This window comes from Micromesistius poutassou (genome assembly GCF_964030765.1).
Source record: "Micromesistius poutassou genome assembly, chromosome: 12".
NCBI classification, from domain to species: Eukaryota; Metazoa; Chordata; class Actinopteri; order Gadiformes; family Gadidae; genus Micromesistius; species Micromesistius poutassou.
Window position 1 is genome coordinate 7,501,145 of NC_140282.1, and position 25,547 is coordinate 7,526,691.

General features: G+C 46.5%; 1 protein-coding gene across 1 annotated transcript in view; it reads left to right on the forward strand.

The window, feature by feature from the left end:
• Positions 1 to 25,547, forward strand: part of luzp2 (leucine zipper protein 2) — a gene marked incomplete at its 5' end in the record, with an annotated part of 55,096 nt that overhangs the window by 10,069 nt on the left and 19,480 nt on the right. The window contains 2 exons of the mRNA XM_084475906.1: positions 2,143 to 2,205; positions 20,760 to 20,822. Of these exons, the coding sequence (XP_084332032.1) occupies positions 2,143 to 2,205; positions 20,760 to 20,822 (126 nt within the window). The remainder of the gene's footprint in view (positions 1 to 2,142; positions 2,206 to 20,759; positions 20,823 to 25,547) is intronic.

Sequence of the window (25,547 nt, forward strand, 5' to 3'; positions counted from 1 at the left end):
AATTAGAACATTTACGTTTAAAGGACATGACTGGTCGACCAAAGCCTCCTTTTGACTGAGACCTTTTGATTCTTCGATGGCCGAATCGCCTCAGAGGATGTTGTTTTCTGTTTTCGTGCCACGAATGTAAACAATAGCAATAAAGCGCTTTGGTTGTTGTATTGGAGATGTTGTATTGAGATCACACTTCTGTTGTCCACACTCTGACCTGAGGACATTGATTCCAAAGACGAGAGCGCTATGTTTCCCTAGGTTTACATTCCTGGCAGGCGCTACATGGAACTACTTTTGACAGATTGTATTTGTAACCAATGTTTGAGTGCAGCTCGGAGAGGCAGCTCCGATGGCTTGATCACCGTATTGTCCTTTAACGTCCAGGGTGACATTAGCGTCAACATCAGTTTGTCAAACACGATGTAAGAAGCAGAAAACAAAGAAACATCAGTGCAACAGCCGTAGCCTTTCATGAGGAAAGACAAATACTCTCAGGACGATGTGATCGGTTAGACTTGACATTTATCTTCCTACAAACAAACGCTTATTTGTTCATTTGGCTCATTGTTCAAAAGGCATCTCTTCCACAGCCAACATACAAATCAGAATAATGATGAAAAATACTTTGAACTTGAATTTAAATCATGTATTCGTCTTTTCTTTCAATGGTTAAAATGAAAAACACCTTTGTTTTTTAAAAGGTTTGACATTATTCGTTCGCGTTTAGCTTGCATTAGCTGACAAATGGGTCATTCGATTCAGGTTACAAGTGACGACTAAGTAGGTCATTAGAAGTCACAATCTAATTCTAACAAGGCTTCATCATTAATTCAAGAGCCCACTTTCACCTTCCAGCACCTGACACCCCACTTTATCCATTTCTATAATGGCTACTTCTTCTTTTTATTCATGTTCCACAGTTAATATAACACATGGATAGTTATATTCTCTCTCCATCAGAGATACAGTCTGGGGCTCAGAACACATTTACATTTGATCTCAAACCTAAGTTTGAGAAGACAGTTTCCATCTTCTCTCGGTCTCTTTCTATTTTCTGTATTATGTACTCCCTGGGCTCAGCTCTGGATCGTACAATCAGCGGTGCTGGGAGATGTTCCCAGCGTCCCCGCGGGCCGTGACAGTGACGGAAAGCCTCCAACATGAACTGTGATGTTATCACACACCGCTCGGCGATGTGAGTCAACGGCTGAGGTCTAGTTTACCGTCTCCTCCCTGAGGCCGTTACGGTGTCAGGGCTGCAGCCTCCTGCATGTGGTCCGTTAGAGAGGGAGGACGACCTCTCTGAAGGACACCTCCAGTCCGCCACCAGTCTCTTTATTCCCGGTGGAAGACAGGAGGGACGAGGCTTCGCTCTCCTCTCCTCACCTCACCAGGGTATTGAGCCTGCGGCAACAGGACGGGTTTGTTTCTCTCTTTCTGAGTTTGCGGCCCTGACAGGCTAAACACAAACTGTAATGGACGCCGTCACTTAGAACCTGAGCGAGAAAGGGAAGGCAGGGAGGAAGGCTTTTAAACAGGCAAGTGCAAATGGTACTTCAGAAGGACCGAACAAAGTAAACAGTGTTCAATCAGTCACACAGTGGAGATCTGGCTGAGTGCTGGCTCCATGCTGAGCTGGATTTCAAGCAGTATATGCCTCAAATTGTTTCAGACATCCTATGAAGAAATGATAGGATGGATGATAGGATAAGTGTGCTCCTACCTAACCGCTTCCTAGACCCTCAGAATCAGTCTCTAAAGATGTAGGCCTATGATGAAAAGTAATGGCTTATGCCTTGCTCGGCTGAAAATGATGAAGAAATACAGTTCATTTGTTTATTGTTCAGCTAAGTCACTATTGATTTAGTTAGTTGTATCGTGTTTCATCAAATATCATCATGAAAATATTCACTAGCAGTAAAACGGCCATAATATTGTCACTTTGCAGTGTCTATTAGCACAGTATATACACGTTAAGTATTGAATCCAATATCATGAACATATTCTCTAGCAGTATAATAATCACTTTATTGCCACTTGTCGCGTTCTCTTTGTGTAATCTAATCTTCCAGTTTCCCCGTGTAACCTTCCTTCCATTGGTTTAACAGGTTTCTCTCTGTTTTCTGCTTGCTGTTCCTCTTTGTTTAGATCAAATACCTCAAGACCGAGATGGAGAAAAAGACCAAAGTAATTAAAGATCTACAGCAAGAGGTAAGCATCTGTTAATGTAGCTCCTCTCCACCGCGGTGCGCTAGTGGCTGCTCCCCAGGTGAAGGCTTTTGCTGGGAGTGTTTATGAAACCTCTGAAATACTGTGGGACCAAAAAAATGATTTTGTCAGCGTGATATTATTGGAGAGAAGGAGCAGTAAAGTTAAAATAGTAATATTTTACCATCAGCCATCATGCACACCGGTGCAGTGAGTCCTGCAGATCTTCTCTGCAGGATCACAGCTGCTCAGAGACCATTGTTCAACTGCTCCACGACTATCTCACAAAGCGTGAAGGACTATTTCCACACGTATCATTTTTATATAAACAATTGAAACCTACCTAAGTAGAGGCAGGTGAATGTCACGTGACATCAATCTGATATTGTGTATTTCTGATACTGCCTGCTCACTCAGCCTATTAGCCTCGTTACCAACTTGAGGACTTGAGACATGTTCCTCCTGGTTAGCATCAAACCTCCTTCCCAAACGATTCCAGAGACGTGCATTCATACTTGAGCTGGAAACGCTTTGACCTCCTGCAGAGAGTCAATAATGCACATGGATGCTGAATTCTGTTCTCAGATCCAAGGTGACGTCTTAAAGATAAAAAACATCATTGTTCGTGGGAGGAACAGCAGAGTAAAATGAGTTGCTGAACAAAGCTGTTAATATGCTCTCTTTATGACTCTGATGTCTCATGGTTCTGTCCTGCTCGGCCCCGTGCCACTGGCAGCTCTTCCTTACCGGGCGACGTAGAGGACACGATGTCCCCCACACACTCTTTATATAAACATTAGCATTATAACCCTATGGATTATTATTAATATATATGAGGAGATAATCTAGTAGCACCTCATGCAACATGACTAATCTGTATATCAATGTGTTGGTATTTCTATTTGTGTGTGTGTATGTGTGTGTGGGTGGTTGTGGTTGTGGTTGTGGTAGTGTGAGTGTGTGTGTGTGTGTGTGTGTGTGTATGTGTGTGTGTGTGTGTGTGTGTGTGTGTGTGTGTGTGCCAAGAGACATGAAGGCTGTCATTTCTAAAATAACTTTTGCTCTGAAACTCTTTATCTCACTCTCCTCTATGCTTTTAGGGCAACATGAATATTAATAAATATGCTAGTTTCCACACAATCAAGAAACATGGTAATGTTATTATTGGTAATATTGCTCTGCCCGTTATTCTAAAATCAGATAGCGGTACAGAAATGCTGTCATCACATCTCCCAACGTTCCAGATCTGACTCTGGTAGGAGACATCAGAGACTAAGAGGCTGCTGTCATTACAGACGGTTTATCTGTCAGTGTTTTAGGAGCAGATGGAGACAAAGAGCTTCCTAAACGCTCTCTGCTCCAGCAGGGTGGAGCCTCCTCAAGAGAACCTGAACCTCAAAGCCTTTGTGATCAGACTCCCGTCATGTGGTTCTGTACGTTATGAAGGAACGGCCATCTGGGTTGTTCAAAAACACACAGTAGTGATACTAACTCCAAAAAGTGGTTATTAATGAGTATGAATGAGTTTATTGTTATAATAATAATATAGTAATAATTAGAATAATGAGAAAATAAAGAAAAGTCATTTATAGAACAACCCCCCACCATTCTACGATTTAGCGTTTATGGGGAGAAATAATTTGAACTGTTCAATAACAGCGTGACCTCGAGTGGGATACCGCTTCCACCGTTCTATAAGCGGTTCTCATTAGTAAACAGTAATAAGCGACCACACCACCATTATTATTTGCTTGTTTCTCTTATCATTTATTTGGCTCCGCCAACACCTAAAATTCTGCTGCTGGCCTGTTGCCAAGCAACACGTGAAGGGGTCCTGCTCTGTACGTTGTACTGTACTGTACGCTTTACATCATGTTCACTCAGCTCAACACGCAGAGCTCTGTGTTTACATTCACATTGAGGCCGTTCACCAGACCCTTTTATCCAAAGCTATTCACAAATAGTACATTTGTCAGAAGAAAGAGAAACAACAATATATCGCTGTCTAGGTTAACCCATTCCCTGTACACAACAGAGACAGCTAGGATAAGATGCTAAGATGCTATCTAAGTACTTTTTTTTATTACTTTTTTTTGCCAGGACGTACAACATACAGTAAGTGCGTAGGAGGGCTGGGAGGGGGGGGGGGGGGGGGGGGTGAGCTATGCAGAGGCTAGGTCAGGGCTATTCAATTACAAATTCAGTTTGGCCAGATTTTCAAAACAATAAATTCAGTTGGGCTAGACATTTTCAGCAGCAAGCAGCAGTAATAACAAATAAATTTTGGACCAACACAAATGAATGTATTGAAAAACACAAACGTTTTACTAATTGTCACATCTGAAAAAGTACATTAAAAACTAATAAAAATATATAACATCTTTGGTGAAATCTGACCTAGGCAAAACTCTGAAAACAAAAAAGTGTACAATATTAGGCCTATCAATAGCCAGTTTCCTTTTTGAAATAAAATGAAATAAATATTTGTCTCAAAAAAATTAGTAAAATAAATAAATTTATTTATTTATTTTTTACTTTTCTATACGCTTTTTGCGGGACCACGGGCTGGGCCGCTCGGAAGGTGCTTGTGGGCCGCCATATGAACAGGCCTGGTCTAGGTGAACTGTGAACCATGTACAGTATGTACAGTAGAGTCCCTCAGTCTGCTGCGTAACACAGTACCGTGCCCTCGTGGACACACCCTCAGTGCTTTGATTGACAGCTGTGTTTGTCCTATGGTGACACCTCTGTGAAATAGGGTCTTTTATCCGAGACAATCCGATTGATGCTAACAAAACGCCCTGTGAGAAGAGAAGAGCCTTCCTCCAGCGGGGCTGACCGTAGGGCTGTGAGGGCTTGTTACATTCAGACTCTTACTTAACTGAGCCCTTAGATTATCCCTCATTTAGTTAAGCATCAAAGCAGAATTATTCTCTGGTGTTTCCATGCCATCCTCTACTTAAATTGATCCACATCTATATGGAGCATAACCATCCAATTAAACATTGTCTCATCCCCCAGACTAAACATATCCATACTTCTAAACTGATTCTCCAACATGGTGTTATGTTAAACCTTGTTAAACTGTCCGTTTGGTTTGTGTGCTCGCTGTTTCCTTCATACATTATGAAACTAAGAATAACACAGTAGACCTTCAATCATTGACTGCTGAAAGTTAAATGGCATATGCAACCCCAAATGAATGAAAAGTATGATTTAGAATTGGATAAAGAATAATCACAACTGTAAGGCTAACTACCATGTGTGGCCTGCATTAGGCAGTCACACTAACTCGAGTCACTTAAATCTTTTATAATATTTAAGCTTCATTCAATCGTTCCGTCTAGAGAGCCTGGAATGCCAAATCAAACGATGACTAAGTCATGAGGAGAAAGCTACAATCAAAGGGAAGCTGTTGTTTGTTTAGTGTGTCGTCACGATGCGAGCAGAACGTCCCGGCTGAGTCCTGCTCCCTGCTGTAGTCTGGACCCATATGAAACCATTCGCTCCCATATGGGTCCTGTCTGAGTCCTGCTCCCTGCTGTAGTCTGGACCCATATGAAACCATTCGCTCCCATATGGGTCCTGTCTGAGTCCTGCTCCCTGCTGTAGTCTGGACCCATAAGAAACCATGCGCTCCCATATGGGTCCTGTCTGAGTCCTGCTCCCTGCTGTAGTCTGGACCCATAAGAAACCATGCGCTCCCATATGGGTCCTGTCTGAGTCCTGCTCCCTGCTGTAGTCTGGACCCATATGAAACCATGCGCTCCCATATGCTTGCCCACTGCTGTCTGTCTGCTTTAGGGTAACTATATTTACATATTGATGGTTATTGTGGAACTTTCTAATGTCAGCTAGCCGGTGGTCTATAGAGGTAATGCAGAGTGGAGTGTCTATAGAGGTAATGCAGAGTGGAGCCACAGTGTCTAAAGAGGTAATGCAGAGTGGAGCCACAGTGTCTATAGAGGTAATGCAGAGAGGAGCCACAGTGTCTATAGAGGTAATGTAGAGTGGAGCCACAGTGTCTATAGAGGTAATGCAGAGTGGAGCCACAGTGTCTAAAGAGGTAATGCAGAGTGGAGCCACAGTGTCTAAAGAGGTAATGCAGAGTGGAGTGTCTATAGAGGTAATGCAGAGTGGAGCCACAGTGTCTAAAGAGGTAATGCAGAGTGGAGCCACAGTGTCTATAGAGGTAATGCAGAGAGGAGCCACAGTGTCTATAGAGGTAATGTAGAGTGGAGCCACGGTGTCTATAGAGGTAATGCAGAGAGGAGTGTCTATAGAGGTAATGCAGAGAGGCGTGTCTATAGAGGTAATGCAGAATGGAGCCACAGTGTCTATAGAGGTAATGCAGAGATGCGTGTCTATAGAGGTAATGCAGAGTGGAGTGTCTATAGAGGTAATGCAGAGTGGAGCCACAGTGTCTATAGAGGTAATGCAGAGTGGAGCCACAGTGTCTATAGAGGTAATGCAGAGGTGTGTCTATAGAGAGGGTTCACGGCCGTCATTGATTAAATGGTAAATGGTAAAATGGTAAATGGTCCTCATTTATAAAGCGCTTTTATCCAAAGCGCTTTACAGTGTTGACTGACATTCACCCATTCATGCACACATTCACACACCGACGAGTCGACCACGCAGGGCGACAGCCGGTCAGGAGCAGTCAGGGTGAGGCGTCTCGCTCAAGGACACCTCCACAGTCCGCTAGGAGGAGCTGGGGATCGAACCAGCAACCTTGCGGTTACCATTATTAAAGAATAAAAGAATAAAGAATAGATCATGCCAGTCATTCAGTAGAGATGGAGGCAGCCGCTGCTGACGGCTCAGAGTGAAGCTGGAGCCTGAGCACAGAAAGGTAATGGAAAATGAATTGGAAAATACCTGGAGAGGGATAAGCTGAGTGGGAGCCTGACTCCTCTCAGAGCAGAATGTGTTTCTGCCTTACATTGTAACCCTTGATACGGCGAGGAGACCCAGCATCACTAACTTATGGATTCTGATTGGCTGGAGCTTTTTTGAGCAAAGTAAGGTCATGCCCATATTTGGATATCAATTGCCGCCCTGTGAGGCCAATACTGATATCCATAGCGAAACTCAAAGTCCCATTTCTGGACGGTCTCACATGACTATAGCAGTGATAAACAACATGGTAACGTTTGGGGTGTAAGTGAAGCTGATTGGAGGGCTTGTATTCCCCCCCCCCCCCCCGGGACTAGCACACCTCATCTGTCATTTAAGCGCGGTGGCATTGTGACATTTTAAGCTTTGGCTTTTCCTCTGTTCCAGATCAGTCTGGGGGGGGGTTAGTCGGACTGTGTCCGCAGAAGTGTGAACTTTACGTACTCTAGTGCTGGCATTTAGGATGTGGCTCTCCCAGAGCACTCTGATGTGATCACATGAAACACTAAAGGATTAAAGGTCAAACGCACGTTGTCCCAGTCAAGCTTTTTGTTTATGGTGAATAATATAAAAATGAATCATTTTATCTACATAACCTTTGTCCAACTTTAGAACCTAACTGAACTGTATTAATAATATGTAGAATACCGTTGTTAATTATGAATTATAGTACATTTATAATATATAATACACTATTCATAACAATGAATGACAAATTAACACTTACGACATCGCTAAAACAAATCCAAGATCCATTTAAAGAGGCGGTGAAAGATAGGACAACAACTTCCTGAGTCACCAGAGCAAGAAAGGGAGTGAGAGAGAGTGAGAGAGAGTGAGAGAGGGTGAGAGAGGGTGAGAGAGGGTGAGAGAGAGTGAGAGAGAGAGTGAGAGACAGTGAGAGAGCGAGTGAGAGTGAGAGAGAGTGAGAGAGAGTGAGCACGCCAGCAAACATCAAATCGTTCCAAATAAATCTGACAACAGACACAGAAAACCCTTCTGAAGTATCACAGCAGAATGTCACGAGGCGTCCGACCATCAAAGGTTCCCCTGGCGTGGCGCTCCGTGTGTCCGCGGTTTACCGCCGGCTGTCAGGCTGGAGCGGCGCCTCATAACGTTTATCGTCCTTCATCATCCTCACTGCATCACAAACAGGTAGGAGTGAGTTTGAGGACGCAGGCTCTGAGAGTGACGTGTGACAGTGGCTTTGTTGAAGCGTTCATTTTAAACACCCCCATGAGAGCACTACCTAATTGTTAAGAGTGACTCACCAACACAAACACAAGGTCATCGCAGGTCATTATCGCTCATTGTCGCCGTGTTGAGTGACGCTCCCAGCACTGTAAAGAGAGAGCTTCTATTGGGAGCGTTACGACTCGTGAGATAGGGCTGGCTGCTCTTCAAACCATTAACACTCACACATTCATTTGGTGTCAACATTTAATAATAATCGTTATGTCATAATCATTTCTTCATGGTGTTGACTCGTGGAAACATTTAGGATTCAAAATATGCTAATATAATGGAACTCTTATAAACATAATATGTATATATACATCAGGTTTAGTGCCGTCTGGTGTGTAGTTCTGTGGTCAGAACACATGTAACACATGCGTTGTGTACTGGGGTGTGCAGTCCCACACACCACACAGACCTTCTCTTTTAACTCTCCATCACTCCATCAGGAGTGTACCGACACGTTAAAAAGCTGCTGTGTGTGTATGACGGTATAGATGTTCTTCTGCGATACTTGTTTGACCTTCTACCTTATCTTACGGAGTACCTCCCTCCACTTCTCTCTGTGTTCAGGGTAACCCTCTGAATCCACAGTATTCGTCTGATAACACACGGTGGTAGTTTAGTAGCCAGTAGCGGTCTGCCGTCTCCACCCCCCCTCGGCGCTGGGGATTATTCCTCAATTGTAGGAGCAGATTCCAATTTTCCAAATCAGCAATCGATAATATTTCTTTATATGCAGTTTCTTCTTTTTTTCAGAATGTACCTGTGTTTTAATATTCCAAGCATTGCTGTTTTAATCAATAAGTGTCGTATATGTATCTGAATGCTCTCCGTGTGAGGGCTCAACCTCTCGGACACTAACATAACACCACGGTGTGTGGCGCATTACGTACAACATCAGTCCTCATAGAGCTCAAACACAACGACGGTACGACGGAAAGCATCACAGAGTCGCCGTGGGGCAACACGCCCCCCCTCCCTCCTACAACTCTCAGCCCAAAATATGTTCTTTGAAATCCCAGTTTCTGAACTCCATCTGAAACAGCAGCTTTACTGCTCTTAAATAAGAATCAGATCAGGATAGGGTGTTCACCTCCGCGTCTCAATAACTACCCATCAATGCATCAGAAGACGCAGACGTAATATGCGTAACGTTGACCTTACATTTGCATTTACATTGGAAAAGGCAACATTTTCCAGAGAGATTACAGAAGGCTACATGTTATCATCCAGGCGTGGTGGCCTCTGCTGTGGAGGTATTCTTTGATGCACCTGAAGCGAGGAACATCTTAAAGCGATGCGACAGCTATGCTTACCCTGGCCCCGCGTTCCATTACGATAACCTGCTCTCACACTGCACATCCTCGCAGATGGCACATCGCGGCGAGAGGGGAAGCCTCCAGGCTGCTCTTCACTGTAAAGTCACAATCAATGACTGTCTTTCCGAGCGTTCTCGATGATTGCCTATTATGAGTGTTTTGAGTGAAAATGATTTACAGATTGACTCAGGCCTGCTGGGATGCATCAGGCTGTCTGAGACTCCAGCTCCGTCTCCCCGCTGATGTGTTTAGTCGCAAATGGTTTCCTGTCATTGTCTTCTTTCTGTCTCCCTTTCCTTCCTGAATATATATTGCATTGCGTTAAAAGAGATAAACAAACAGAGAGCGGGGGGGCGTCAGGCCCTCACCACAAACACATATCACCAGGGTGGATGTTTCCATCACCCCTGGACATTAATACAATACATTCTATATATTTTAAACATTTAATGCTCTCTAAAGATGATTTGATGCACATCAAGGTTGATTTAAAAGGAAAAGGCTAAGAATACTTCTAACGCAGAATCTTTGTATACTACAGGGCATGTTTGCATGTTATGTAAGATTGAGTTTAAGGACATTGCCAGCGTGTGGATCCCAGCGAGGGCGGAGGGTGGGGACATGGGAATCCAAGTACACATTGATTGTTTACCAGATAGTGAGGTAACTCTTGAAGGGAGCTGTGTTGTGATAGAATCTTACAGCAGGAGAGATAGGTGCAATATTATGGGGAGCACAGCGTAGAGGTGTATAGGTACTGCACATTCTCTTGTATTGTATTTTAAATGTTTGAAGGTTTGAAGGACCCGATGTTGAGCCAATGTTGAGTTGAGAACCCCACTGTGAGCGTTCAATTGTTCACATTGAAAAGGTGAAAGCATTTCCCTTAGCTGTCCCGCCCTGGCATTGACTCTATACTCTAATCACTGACTCAGAAACGATGTTCCACAAACTGTCTACAGCGGCCATTTTGTCTGATCCAAAGTGAGTGTCCCGTAGGGCAGAGGCTGAATATAGGAGGGAGAGAAATGGGGGAGGGAGAGGGAGACAGAGAGAGGTAGAGCGAGAGGGATAGGGGAGTGAGTGCGAAAGAGAGAGAGGCAGACAATCTTACTCATCATTTTTACTGTCCACAGATCAAATCATAATACAAACAATCTAAAATATGTATGTATTTTTAATTGTATTCATATAGGGATATTTATACACACTCAACTCAGGAGCATTACTTGGGTCTCACAGGCTGCTGTGTGTATTGATTATTGAATCCGGTGACTCTGGATCCAGAGTTCTGCTGTCTCACAGCCACACTGTTCACTGCTCCGTTGTCCCCCAGGAGAGCGCTCACCTCCACCAGGAGGGCTGTGTTTTACCATTGGTCTCTCCGTCTGAGAACAGGATATCTCAGAACGTAGTCCACAGATTAGATTTTTGCGACTACGTGGGCGGAGCTATTGTACATCGCCATTGAGGGTGTCCCTCAACGTGATTGGTTGCTCTCACCAATCATATTATCTAGATGTCGATTTCTCTGATTCCAGAGAAATAGCCGTGGAGCTCCTCATGTGGGGCTTCCACCATTCTCTATTCCGTTGCACTATGATATATAAAGACAGATATGCAAACGCAGCGAGGCGCTGATTTATTAGACTTCATTAGACGATCGCTGCCTCATCATTCCACTAAATAACGGCGGTACAGTCGCTACAGGGGAAGGCCCTATTTACTCCTGATCAGCATTACGTAAGGAATATAGACGTTTATATTTCCTGGTGTGTTGACATTCTATACACTAAAATACTGCTAATCTCCAAGGCTGGCTATGGCTCAGTGCTTCTGATGATCCTGCTCTATTCATGACCAGCATGCTAATACGTTGTGTGAACTGTAAGCTGCCTGAGGGGCAGCAATGGCTTTATTGTTCTCCAACGCATGTTCTGAGCTTCAGAAGACTCTTTTAAATGTTGAATGTGAGCTTGCTTGATGTTACTCAAGAACTTTAAGAGGAGTTTGGAGCGCCAACATGGAACCAATCAAACTCAGGGAGGCAACGGTCATGGCTGGTGCCGCTCACTTTGTGCCAAATAGAAAAGCAGGAGACCCTGCGGGGCCACTGGAGAAAGAACATCAGAGCCAGCAGGAAGATCCGGTCACAGCAGCAGCGTCTGTGGCCTCACTTTATGTGCTCAATGAATGACCTCCTCCTCACAGCCTTTATTAGAAGTAGAAGTAGTACAGCGTGTGAGGGCAGTGAAAGTTCTTGCAATAATAGTTCTTTGTGCACGCTTGTGTTGGTTGTGCATGTGCTCACAGCCATGGAGGTAGACCTCGCCAGGCCACTCCCCCAGAGGGCTCGCTCTCCAAAGGGGCTCGGCCTGTAAAGGGGTGGGGTCTCTAAAGGGGTGGGGTCTCGTCTCTAAAGGGGTGGGGTCTCTAAAGGGGTGGGGTCTCGTCTCTAAAGGGGTGGGGTCTCGTCTCTAAAGGGGTGGGGTCTCTAAAGGGGTGGGGTCTCCTCTCTAAAGGGGTGGGGTCTTGTCTCTAAAGGGGTGGGGTCTCGTCTCTAAAGGGATGGGGTCTCTAAAGGGGTGGGGTCTCTAAAGTGGTGGGGTCTCGTCTCTAAAGGGGTGTGGTCTCTAAAGTGGTGGGGTCTCGTCTCTAAAGGGGTGGGGTCTCTAAAGGGGTGTGATCTCTAAAGGGATGTGGTCTCTAAAGGGGTGGGGTCTCTTCTCTAAAGGGGTGGGGTCTCTAAAGGGGTGGGGTCTCGTCTCTGAAGGGGTGTGGTCTTGTCTCTAAAGGGGTGTGGTCTCTAAAGGGGTGTGGTCTCTAAAGGGGTGGGGTCTCATCTCTAAAGGGGTGGGGTCTCGTCTCTAAAGGGGTGGGGTCTTGTCTCTAAAGGGGTGGGGTCTCGTCTCTAAAGGGGTGTGGTCTCTAAAGGGGTGGGGTCTCGTCTCTAAAGGGGTGGGGTCTCGTCTCTCTTTATAGCTCAGTCATGATAAATTATTATGATTATGATTATTATTGACGATGTTACTGCTGTTTTTATCATTCATACATAGACAAGTAACATGTTAGGAACGTGTAGAAATGCCTTGTTTTCCCACGGGCAGCATTTAGATTAATGTCCACACATCATGGACTCCCCTGGATTACGATGATATTTTGTACGGTACTTGAGATATGTGTTGACATCTGCCACATTTTAAACATTTTAAATATAAAAGTATTCCGTTTCCTCTGAGGGCCATGGAGACTGGATGTCTCACCACTGCAGCTATATTTGTGCAGGATATTTGTTGTTTGTTGCAGAAACAGAAAGACGGCAGCTTTCCTATAACAGCCCGAAGACAATAACTTATACGTTTCAATCAAAAAGCTATTGCAGCAATAATATGACTGACGCCCGGCTGTTTTCTGTCAGTTTCACCAGTAAGCCCATATCCCTGAAGCCAAGACATCACTTCACTCCTACAGCGGTTTGATGTGTAAACCTTATTTGCTCCTCACAAACAGATTGTTTGATCTCCTCTGAAACTCTAGAGATCCGCTGACACAACAGCTTGTGAACCGGGTGATGGAGATCAGAGCAATGCTTAGTCTGATATGTAGAGTACGGAGAGCGCACCTCAAGACAGTGCCAGTTTCTACACTAGTTTGTTCTTTTGTATTTAATTTGAGCTGTTGCTGGCATTAGATTTGCACTTTGTTTCATCATCTCATAAGGATGTAGCCTCTTTTGTTATCATAGGGAGGGTAGAAGATCTTAACTAGCTCATCTAGGTAATCTAGTTAAAGTAATGTAGCAGGAGGTGACTTGGCCGGGATCTGCTGAGTAGACCAGTGGGACCTCAGATACAGTCTGATGATAGGGAAGAAGAGTCCTGCTCAGAACCAAGGTCATCAGCTTCATGAAAACCGTATGATGGACTGGACAGACAGACTGAGGCCGTCTATTAGAGGACAGACAAACTGAGGCCGTCTATTAGAGGACAGACAGACTGAGGCCGTCTATTAGAGGACAGACAGACAGAGGCCTTAAGGCTAAGGTCTCTTAAGGTCTCTGGCTCCGAGCGAGGGCCCCTGGACCTTAAGGTCTCTGGCTCCGAGCGAGGGCCCCTGGACCGAGGACCCCTGGACCGAGGAGGGCAGAGGGATGGGCAGGCTTCAGCGGTCCAGGGGGTCTGAGGAGAGGTCCTCAGAGGCTAGGAGGCATCCCTCCGCCGCACGGGGCCCACAGTCCTCATTGATCCTCATACTGGCCCCGGGGTCAGGGGTCACTGCTCACACACTAACGCTCCACCCTGCAGGTGCAACGTGGATGAATCCAGTGATCCAGGATCATAATGACACCATGTTCAGAAGTCACGTGAAAAAAGAGTGTATTCTTTATTCAACATAAGATAGAATAAAAAGATATAAAATATGTATTCATGATTTATTTATCCTCCCAGATGTACTTTTTGTTTAATCAGTTTTGACACATGAAGAGAGCAGCGATCTCTCTCCCAACATGCAATATACATCCATATCACGGACGCCACTACCCCATGTGGGATCTAAAATATAGATATAGTCTGCCTAATTACCCGCAAAGAAAAACGCTCTTTGCTAGAGTTTCGATCTGCAGATTCTATTTGAATCTCAATCCAAAAGGGGTCTTGTATACAAGGCCTTAGTGTGTGTGTGTGTGTGTGTGTGTGTAGGTCTAAACTGCTTGGTGAGTCAGCACAACCACAGCGAGCCAGATGCTACTTTACTGATGAACATCCAATTGCCTGTAATGACTGAAACAACTGGAAACGCTTAGAAGGGAAATAGACCATTTAAAGTTGTGTAGAATTCCAACATTTGTTTGTTGCATTGAGTGAGTGAATCAGCTTCTGTAATAGTTGTATTAATCTTGTATATGGCATCTTGGCATATTCTTCAATGTTGCAATATTATACAATTACCAAAGATTTCAATGTAAAGAAACGATGATGCATTCATCGTGAACTAAAGTATAGACGAGGGGAGAGTGAAGGATTCTGATCCTTCTCTGATCCTCATCACAGACATTTACCACATTTAGTTTGGTCTGCGTTTTTCTGTGTTACTCTAAACTTGCAAATCTCATGTAATTTTCAAGCTAGTTAAAACGTTGTTGAATATGAATGTGAATGAATTTGAATATTTATTGGTGCCTTGAACCATTTAGTGTTCCCCTTTACACACCGACCTTTCCATCGGAACAAATGCCCTTTTTTCAAATGTACTAATGTCTGCCTATTCTACACATGTACTCATACTATTTTACACATTTACTAATATCTGCCTAATCTACACATGTACTCATACTATTTTACACATTAACTACTAACATAAAAAAAAGGTCAGATCTTTTGAATAATATTGTCGTAGCGGGTTATGATGTTCTGTGCTGTAAATGTATTTAACGCAAAAGTTCCACTTAGAAATCAAATTTTTAAGGTTGGTTGTTGCTTTGTTTTTATATAAAGGTTAAACACACCTTGATTTAAAAACAAAGTTGATGACCAAAAGCATTCATTTGAGCCTTTTTAATTATAATTACCGATGTAAAAACAACCTGTAAAGGCACAATTTCTATGAATGATCACTGATCATTTGTATTACAATGTTTACACATTGTGAGCTGCCCGATCCAAAAGTAATGCACTGTACCCTGGAGAGTCTGACTACTGCACACTGTAAACACCATTCACTTTGTGTAACTTTTAATTAGTGCAGTATGTGAAAATGGAAATTAGGTAATTATGCATTGCTGCTTACAAACCCGGATGTGTTAATATGTGTAAGGTCAAATATATTAATTATGGCAAATGTTTCAGCAGAGAGACAATAATGTAGTAATTAGAACCCACACTCCCACCATTGTGTGAGAATTAAATTAATTAATACTAATATGTAAATATGTTTGATTGAATTGAAAAGTTGCGTCCAGGTTAGGCTTTGATTATTATACACTTGCTTTGTGGTTGAACATATATATTCAAAATAACAGATGCTTACAATGTCATTCCACTTGTAGCCCACCCAACAGACACACGCCCAACCACTCATAGATGAGCCACAATGGGCCGTGGTTATAAACGGGAACACAGGCCCACATCAGAATGCCACAGAACGTCTTGGTTCCCTAAGCTACGAGGTGAAAGCCTTCTGCCAGTAATGCATTCTGACATATGGGCTGGCTCTGTCTCATTTAGCATAATGCACTCTGACACGCAGCCACGCAGGGAGCTCATTTACACTGGGCCGCGTTGTCAGGGTAAAGCCAGCCGTTTGTGACAGCTTCTTCTTTATGTCCAAGAGTCAGGCTGGGTGGGTGGGGGTCGCTCTGCTTTAAAGGGGAGGGGAATGGATGGCTACTCAGCCAATGTTCGCCGCATCCCAAAACACCAGCTCATTACTACTGTGTGTGTGTGTGTGTGTGTGTGTGTGTGTGTGTGTGTGTGTGTGTGTGTGTGTGTGTGTGTGTGTGTGTGTGTGTGTGTGTGTGTGTGTGTGTAAGGTGTGGTGTGGCATTGACCTTAGTGTTTGCTAGGCTTGTCGTTGTTTAAAATTATTATCTACTATAACTGAAAAGTTCAACTGCTGACCAAATGAAAAGGACACTTGAAGTCATGTTTTTTACTGGGAAATAATAACTAATTCATAATGTATGCAGCCAGTATTTTAGGAAAGGCTCTTTATTGTACAATATGTGTCTCCAAAAGGAGGCTCTTTAAAATCAGTGAGTTATGACCCTGGAGGCCAGCCAAGCGGAGTAGGGTTTTATTCATGGGGAATATGAAGCCAATGATAATATTGTCACTGGCTCCTTTGTTTAATCCCAGTGACAGTGGTCTTGATGACTGTCACTATCACTGTGACTTTATTGATTCATTAAGATAAGTTAAGATAAAGCAATTTGTCAGAAGTGATCGTGAAGAGAAGGAGAAGTAAAAGCTGCGTCACGTTTTCAACTACAACCTTTTTCATCTAGTTTTGACTGGCTTTTTTGATTTTTGGTGCCGTTAAAGTAGCATTAATAATCGTTAAACCAAAAATCCAAAAAGCCAGTCGAAACTAGATGAAAAAAGGTTGTAGTTGAAAACGTGATGCAGCTTTTACTTCTCCGCCACCTACAGAGTTTGTTATGTACGATCATTCATAAACCCCATGTTATTCCCCATAGACATTTGACCGAGGGAACCGGAGCCTCGGAGGCGGGACTTATTCTTCAGAGGTCTGTTGAGAAGTGTTGCACTCATGCAACTGTGATTGACAGGCAAAATAGATTCCTCTGAACCAATCAGGGAAGAGATGGCCGAGCACTCTAAACTCTAAATGTGGTGGCAGAGAGGCCCAGTTAGACTGAAGCATGTCTTCTCACAGAGCAGTCCGTTCACTAAGAGCTGACGCGCGGAGCGGCCATTTCTTACAAATGACACTCAAACTATCGCTCTAAAGTCGAACCTGCAGCCTCACCCACCTGCTAAAGGTGACCAATCACAGCCGCCACAGAGGAAACGGGGTCATTTCAGAGTGCTTGTTGGCACTGATGAGCCAGCGCTGCAGTAAGGCCAGGTGGTGTGATGGGTCAGTGTGCAGACAGTGTGATCCTTCAGCAGCAGTAGTCTGTTGACGAGCTGGCTTCTGGGCCGCCCACGGCCCAATGTTTTACCGCTCAGTATTGCGTCCCCCTCAGCCTCAGGGTTCGAGGGGACCACCCTGCACGCGCCACATCAAGGCCTTTAGAAGAGTGAGTCTGAGTGGTCGGTGGGCGCGGTGGTCTGGGCAGCACAGAGCACCCATACAGCCCATACATCCTCTGGACGTATGGGTGTGCTGTGTATAAGTGTTATGAGCAGCACCCATACAGCCTCTGGACGTATGGGTGCTCTGTGCTGTGTATAAGTGTTATGAGCAGCACCCATACAGCCTCTGGACGTATGGGTGCTCTGTGCTGTGTATAAGTGTTATGAGCAGCACCCATACAGCCTCTGGACGTATGGGTGCTGCTCATAACACTTATTGACCGCCGTTCTGGTTTACAATGAGATGGTTTCCCTCAGTTGTGTGTACAGTTGACTTTATGAAGGCCAGCAGGTCAACATGGGTAGAGAACATAAACGATGGCTCTATTCACTCCCATTTATTACCAAACCCAAGTCATAATGAGGTAAACAACAGGAAACGGCCCAGTCTGACAGTTTGCCCTTTAATATTTGGTGTTTATTTAATCCGCCGCTGACTCCCTGCGTCTACACCAGGGTTCAGAGTTCACTGCTGCGCTAAACAGGATCCTTCAGCCTCCCACTGCTCTAGGAGGCTATCGCTAACAGGGAGGAGCTCTAGCTCTAGGAGGCTATCGCTAACAGGGAGGAGCTCTAGCTCTAGGAGGCTATCGCTAACAGGGAGGAGCTCTAGCTCTAGGAGGCTATCGCTAACAGGGAGGAGCTATAGCTCTAGGATGCTATCGCTAACAAGGAGGAGCTCTAGCTCTAGCATGCTATCGCTAACAGGGAGGAGCTCTAGCTCTAGGATGCTATCGCTAACAAGGAGGAGCTCTAGCTCTAGGATGCTATCGCTAACAGGGAGGAGCTCTAGCTCTAGGATGCTATCGCTAACAAGGAGAAGCTCTAGCTCTAGGATGCTATCGCTAACAAGGAGGAGCTCTAGCTCTAGCATGCTATCGCTAACAGGGAGGAGCTCTAGCTCTAGGATGCTATCGCTAACAAGGAGGAGCTCTAGCTCTAGGATGCTATCGCTAACAGGGAGGAGCTCTAGCTCTAGGATGCTATCGCTAACAAGGAGAAGCTCTAGCTCTAGGATGCTATCGCTAACAAGGAGGAGTGCTAGCTCTAGGATGCTATCGCTAACAAGGAGAAGCTCTAGCTCTAGGATGCTATCACTAACAGGGAGGAGCTCTAGCTTTAGGATGCTATCGCTAACAAGGAGAAGCTCTAGCTCTAGCATGCTATCGCTAGGAGAGAGAAGCTCTAGCTCTAGGATGCTATCGCTAACAAGGAGGAGCTCTATCTCTAGCTCTAGGATGCTATCGCTAACAAGGAGGAGCTCTAGCTCTAGCATGCTATCGCTAGGAGAGAGAAGCTCTAGCTCTAGGATGCTATTGCTAACAAGGAGAAGCTCTAGCTCTAGCATGCTATCGCTAACAAGGAGAAGCTCTAGCTCTAGCATGCTATCGCTAACAGGGAGGAGCTCTAGCTCTAGGATGCTATTGCTAACAAGGAGAAGCTCTAGCTCTAGCATGCTATCGCTAACAAGGAGAAGCTCTAGCTCTAGCATGCTATCGCTAACAGGGAGGAGCTCTAGCTCTAGGATGCTATCGCTAACAGGGAGGAGCTCTAGCTCTAGCATGCTATCGCTAACAAGGAGAAGCTCTAGCTCTAGCATGCTATCACTAGGAGAGAGGAGCTCTAGCTCTAGCATGCTATCCCTAACAGGGAGGAGCTCTAGCTCTAGCATGCTATCACTAGGAGAGAGAAGCTCTAGCTCTAGGATGCTATCGCTAGGAGGGAGGAGCTCTAGCTCTAGGATGCTATCGCTAACAGGGAGGAGCCCTAGCTCTAGGATGCTATCGCTAACAAGGAGGAGCCCTAGCTCTAGCATGCTATCGCTAACAAGGAGGAGCCCTAGCTCTAGCATGCTATCGCTAACAGGGAGGAGCCCTAGCTCTAGCATGCTATCGCTAACAAGGAGAAGCTCTAGCTCTAGCATGCTATCACTAGGAGAGAGAAGCTCTAGCTCTAGGATGCTATCGCTAGGAGGGAGGAGCTCTAGCTCTAGGATGCTATCGCTAACAGGGAGGAGCCCTAGCTCTAGGATGCTATCGCTAACAAGGAGGAGCCCTAGCTCTAGCATGCTATCGCTAACATGGAGGAGCCCTAGCTCTAGCATGCTATCGCTAACAGGGAGGAGCCCTAGCTCTAGCATGCTATCGCTAACAAGGAGAAGCTCTAGCTCTAGGATGCTATCGCTAGGAGAGAGAAGCTCTAGCTCTAGGATGCTATCGCTAGGAGGGAGGAGCTCTAGCTCTAGGATGCTATCGCTAACAGGGAGGAGCTCTAGCTCTAGGATGCTATCGCTAGGAGAGAGAAGCTCTAGCTCTAGGATGCTATCGCTAGGAGGGAGGAGCTCTAGCTCTAGGATGCTATCGCTAACAGGGAGGAGCTCTAGCTCTAGGATGCTATCGCTAGGAGAGAGAAGCTCTAGCTCTAGGATGCTATCGCTAGGAGGGAGGAGCTCTAGCTCTAGGATGCTATCGCTAACAGGGAGGAGCCCTAGCTCTAGGATGCTATCGCTAACAAGGAGGAGCCCTAGCTCTAGCATGCTATCGCTAACAGGGAGGAGCCCTAGCTCTAGCATGCTATCCCCCATCCCCCAGCCCAGCGTCCTTAAAGAGCAGCTTGATGCTAATGGGGGCGTCCATCAGTCAATGCTACACTGAGTCCTCCAGATTTACAGACCTTATAGACCTTTTGATGTTTTTATTTGTATTTGTGGATTGGCAGTATCAATATTGTTCTTTCATTTGTACGTTTATGAGTGCACACCATTTCTATTGGCGGTCCTTCAGCAGGTTTACACAAAGCATTCCCCTTTTATCCAACATGTAGGAACTCCTGTAAGCTGTGATCAACGGCCAGGCCCTCTGTCCAACAGACTGATCTAATGGGCTTCGGAGGTCATACCAGCAAAAACATTTAGAAAAAACCTAATAGGATTACATGTAATTGAATATTCTTTAGAATTTCATCAGTTTCCATTTGTACAATGCTGTATTTCCAAATGGCTTTTTCAGAATATATATTTGAGGTTATGGAGGATGCCCTGTTTACTGCAATACTTGCTTGTCACATCAAAGAGGGCATTTTGTGCCGTAATGTATGCTCAATGTCAAGATAACCTGTAGGGCAAGAGCATGACGATCAAGTGAAGGCCACTGGCTGCATTCATTTCTACTGGCAGACCCTAAACCGCCGTCTGACTTTGTGTCTGCTTGTTATTGGTTAGTGTTGAGTCGGTCTGGTCAAATCCAATTCAATGAGTATTCCTCTTGTCTTCTTCTCCTTTTAGAACAAGAGCCTGAAAAACAAGCTTCTGTCAGGCAACAAGCTGTGTGACGTCCACACAGAAGAGGTAAGGACCGATTTACGCAGCTTCTGTCAGAAACAACCTGCTCAACAACATGTTCTCAGAACAACGTTGAACACTGAGCAGAAAAAGGTCAAAGTCTTTTAGTTTTTCTTTTGCACAATCCTGTTTCTATGTCTAATTTGTCATTTTACCGTACATGGTTACGTGAAGAATAACACGTTTTATCGTTGTGGGGCCGGTCTCACAGAACAGCGTTTTAGAACGTTGTTTTACTACTGCGGCTCTCTTCTGCTGAGCCTCACATTCGTCCCCGTGTCATCAGCACGTGTTGAAGTTAGAACCCGTTTAAACAGCGAGTGGAGCAGAGCCAATCATCAGCCAGAGAGGACGGGAACACCGACCCACCAGCCGGCCCGGCAGGGTGGGTCCTCTCTGTCCGTCCAGCGCCTCCGTGATCTCTGAATGAGTGCTCCTCCTTATGTTATTCCATGACCACGGGCCACGGCATAACGAACCCTGACCTCTATGACCTATAACTGACCTCTGGGAGACCCCCGTCATGAGGCTGACCGGCAGTCATGATGGACGGATGAGTCAGCTCTCTCTGTCTCTGTCTCTCTCTGTCTGTCTCTCTCTCTCTCTCTCTCTCTCTCTCTCTCTCTCTCTCTCTCTGTCTCTCTGTCTCTCTCTCTCTCTCTCTTTCTCTGTCTCTGTCTCTCTCTCTCTCTCTGTCTCTGACTCTCTCTCTCTGTCTCTGTCTCTGACTCTCTCTCTCTCTCTCTCTCTCTCTCTCTCTCTCTCTCTTTCTCTCTCTCTCTCTCTCTCTCTCTCTCTCTCTCTCTCTCTCTCTCTCGCCCTTGTGACCGGCCGTTATACCAAGGTTAAATAAAATAAAGAAATGAGCGTAACGGTTGCTTGGAAACTATTGATATGGCCGCCAGCGCTGGTGACACCCTGCACCACGACGACACCGTCAGCTCAGCCTGACCACCGTCACCAGACCACCGTCGGCAGATCACCAGACCACCAGACCACCAGACCACCGTCACCAGACCACCAGACCACCGTCACAAGACCACCAGACCACCAGACCACCAGACCACCGTCACCAGACCACCAGACCACCGTCACCAGACCACCAGACCACCAGACCACCGTCACCAGACCACCAGACCACCATCATCAGACCACCGTCAGCAGACCACTGTCACCAGACCACCAGACCACCAGACCACCGTCACCAGACCACCAGACCACCCGACCACCGTCACAAGACCACCAGACCACCGTCACCAGACCACCAGACCACCGTCACCAGACCACCAGACCACCGTCACAAGACCACCAGACCACCAGACCACCAGACCACCGTCACCAGACCACCGTCACCAGACCACCAGACCACCGTCACCAGACCACCAGACCACCGTCACCAGACCACCGTCACCAGACCACCAGACCACCAGACCACCGTCATCAGACCACCGTGACCAGACCACCAGACCACCAGACCACCGTCACCAGACCACCAGACCACCAGAACACCAGACCACCGTCACCAGACCCGCCCTGGGGAGATGGAGCTGGTGGAATGGTTCCGCTGGCTCCAATGTGGTCAGAGCGGAACGGGCCGGTCTAGAGAAGAGCTTTGGAGCTAGCGGCGACACTGGTGCTAAACCAGAAACCAGTGATCCCAGTTGTAACATTTGTTAACCTGGAATCTTCTGTGGAGGTTCTGGTTCTCCTCCACAGGCCTTCCTTTGGCTGTACACAGGGGGGGGTGGGGGGCTGTAGGGGTCCTGTGAGGACCCCCTCCTCTCTGCTCTCCTCACCGGGGGACGGGGGGCATTAGGGCCCGCTGGGTGAGGGGCCGGCTGGGTGAGGGGCCGGCTGGGGGCCGGCTGGGTGAGGGGCCGGCTGGGTGAGGGGCCGGCTGGGGGCCGGCTGGGTGAGGGGCCGGCTGGGTGAGGGGCCCGCTGGGTGAGGGGCCCGCAGGGTGAGGGGTCCGCTGGGGGCCGGCTGGGTGAGGGGTCCGCTGGGTGAGGGGCCTCAGACTGCCTCCACTCAGCAGGACAGTCGTCGTTTCAATAAAGGCCCTCAAAGGGCGTGGCTCTAGAGCACTGGGGACGATGGCTGAATGATGCTAGTGTATTAGCATGGAGCGCGTTACAATACCACGTGTGAATAGAGACTACTATAAAAGGTAGTCTTCTGAAGGGTTTTCTGTGTGTCTGGATATGCTCTGGCAGTGAAGGCTGTCTATTGTGAAGTCTTCTGTTGTATAGCTGCTGCTTTGTAATCCATGGGATTGTCTTCGCTTGGTTTTCCATCCATGCCGTCCTTCTTCACACTGACGCTGAGCTGAAGTTCACCCTGAGCTGAGGCTCGTCCTGTGGTTCTCTTCTGTTCTTCTGTTCTTCTGTCTGTTCTTCTGCCTGTTCTTCACGTTTCAAGGATCTTTCTTCACTGAGTCTCCTCAAACGGGCCAGTGAGGTGTTTCAGAGGGAAAAGTTTTTGATAGAATCTTCAATCAGGACTTTGAAACTCTGGCCCCGTCCACACGGAGACGATTTTTTGGGTAAACTGCAGAAGTCTTTAAGTCTTGTGCGTTTGGTTAGGGTTAGGGTTAAGTCTTGTGCGTTTGGTTAGGGTTAGGGTTAAGTCTTGTGCGTTTGGTTAGGGTTAGGGTTAAGTCTTGTGCTTTTGGTTAGGGTTAGGGTTAAGTCTTGTGCGTTTGGTTAGGGTTAGGGTTAAGTCTTGTGCGTTTGGTTAGGGTTAGGGTTAAGTCTTGTGAGTTTGGTTAGGGTTAGGGTTAAGTCTTGTGTGTTTGATTAGGGTTAGGGTTAAGTCTTGTGCGTTTGGGCCGACCGTCCAGACGGATCTGGCGGATCCACTGCCCGAAAATGCACTTTTCTGAAACCACCTCCGAGGGTGGATTCAGATAAAAACGGACCTGTGCGGTTTCGTGTTAGGATTCGTGTGGACGCATGAAACGCAAACAATGACGTCATCGCCCCCCCCCCCCCCCCCCCCACCAGCTGGGGACGTTAGAGTTGTGTTGATTTTTTTATTAATTTATTTGATTTGTATTTTTTTGTAGCTTTAAATACAGCCCCTTGGTGAATTTAATTACTAAATGTACATTAAAAAGTATTTCTGCTCAATCGAAAAGGTTTAACAACTGCTTTCTCCTCCTCGACTGTATGTTTGTATACAGCGCCCAGGCTTGATACACTCCACTTTTTTTTGTGGAGAACCAGCGCCACACAGTGGCCTTGAATATGTACTACAGCGTTTCTTCAGCTTGATGCGTTTTCGCAACGAGTCCGTCTTTACAGCGATATTCCTGAAACGCATCAAAGGAAAATGGATCGTTTTCGCCCGTGTGCTTGCTCCCACACTCACACACTCACACAATGCACACACTCCCACACTCACACACTCACACTCACACACTCACACACTCACACAATTCACACACTCACACACTCACACACTCCCACACTCACACACTCACACACTCTCACACTCCCACACTCCCACACTCACACTCACACACACTCACACACTCACCCGTCACTCACAGCCTGCCACGCGGCCTCTTTCTCTGACACAATCCCCGCCCTTCTAGAGAGAGCTGCGGCTCCTGGGGAGAGCTGAGACATGCTGTACAGCATCCTCCACGTCTCTCTCTCTCGCTCTCTCGCTCTTTATCTCTCTCTCTCTGTCTATCTCCCTTTCATCATGAGCATGAATGACCTGCTTATACAATCCCCCCCCCCCTCTCCAGGGGAGAGGGGGGAGAGGGGGGAGAGGGGGGGAGGGTGGCAGATGATTGTGTGAACATGAGGTCAGGGGGAGAGGGGGAGGGCCGAGCCGCTCTCACACCCAATAACCCGTTTACCGCTGTGCTGACGAAGAAGGTTCAGTTAATTGACATTATTCCTCCTCTGAAGAGGAGGCTGAACGTGTTATGGAGAGGACACTACGGTGGGCTGATGAAGAAGAGGCTGAACGTGTTATGGAGAGGACTCTACGGCCAGTGGGCTGATGCTAGCGTAGAACAACAAAGGAACTGCAGAACCAAGGCTGCAGGGCAGGGCTGGCTGCTCTGGAGGCTGAGCAGGGAGCCTTCTGGGGGCCTTCTGGGAGCCTTCTGGGGGCCTTCTGGGAGCCTTCTGGGAGGCGTTCACCACCCTGTGGGTGCTGTTTTGTTGCACCCTGTGGGTGCTGCAGTGGGTGAGATGTCACACATACTCATTGTGTAAAGTGCTTTGGGTACCTTACTAAATATTATATAAATGCAATGAGTGTGTCTATATATATATATATATATATATATATATATATATATCCGAGCCTTAATCACTTATAGCGCAGCCCACACCTCTCCTCCAGCACTAGAAGCGGTTCTCCGTATCCAGTGGAGGAACAGGTCGGTGTAACAAGGGAGAGAAGTCGTGTATCACACGGAGAACATTGTACCCCAGACAACCACCAATCAGGGCTCAGCGCGTTGCCGGGAAACGGCCAGCCGTCCCTCCGCACGCAGCAAACAGCTGCTCTACCTGTAGTTAGCTGTCATGTAATATTGTCTCCAACACCTGATCTATGGCGCCCAGGCCTCCTGCCGGCCTGCTGACACACTTCTGCAGCTCCCAGGAGGAGCGGAGGTGCACTGGACTATTTATTTCTCTCTATTTTAACTTTTGGTTTTCTTTTCGTTCAGTGCTGTTCCGGGCTGCGGCGGCGGCACTATCAAAACGG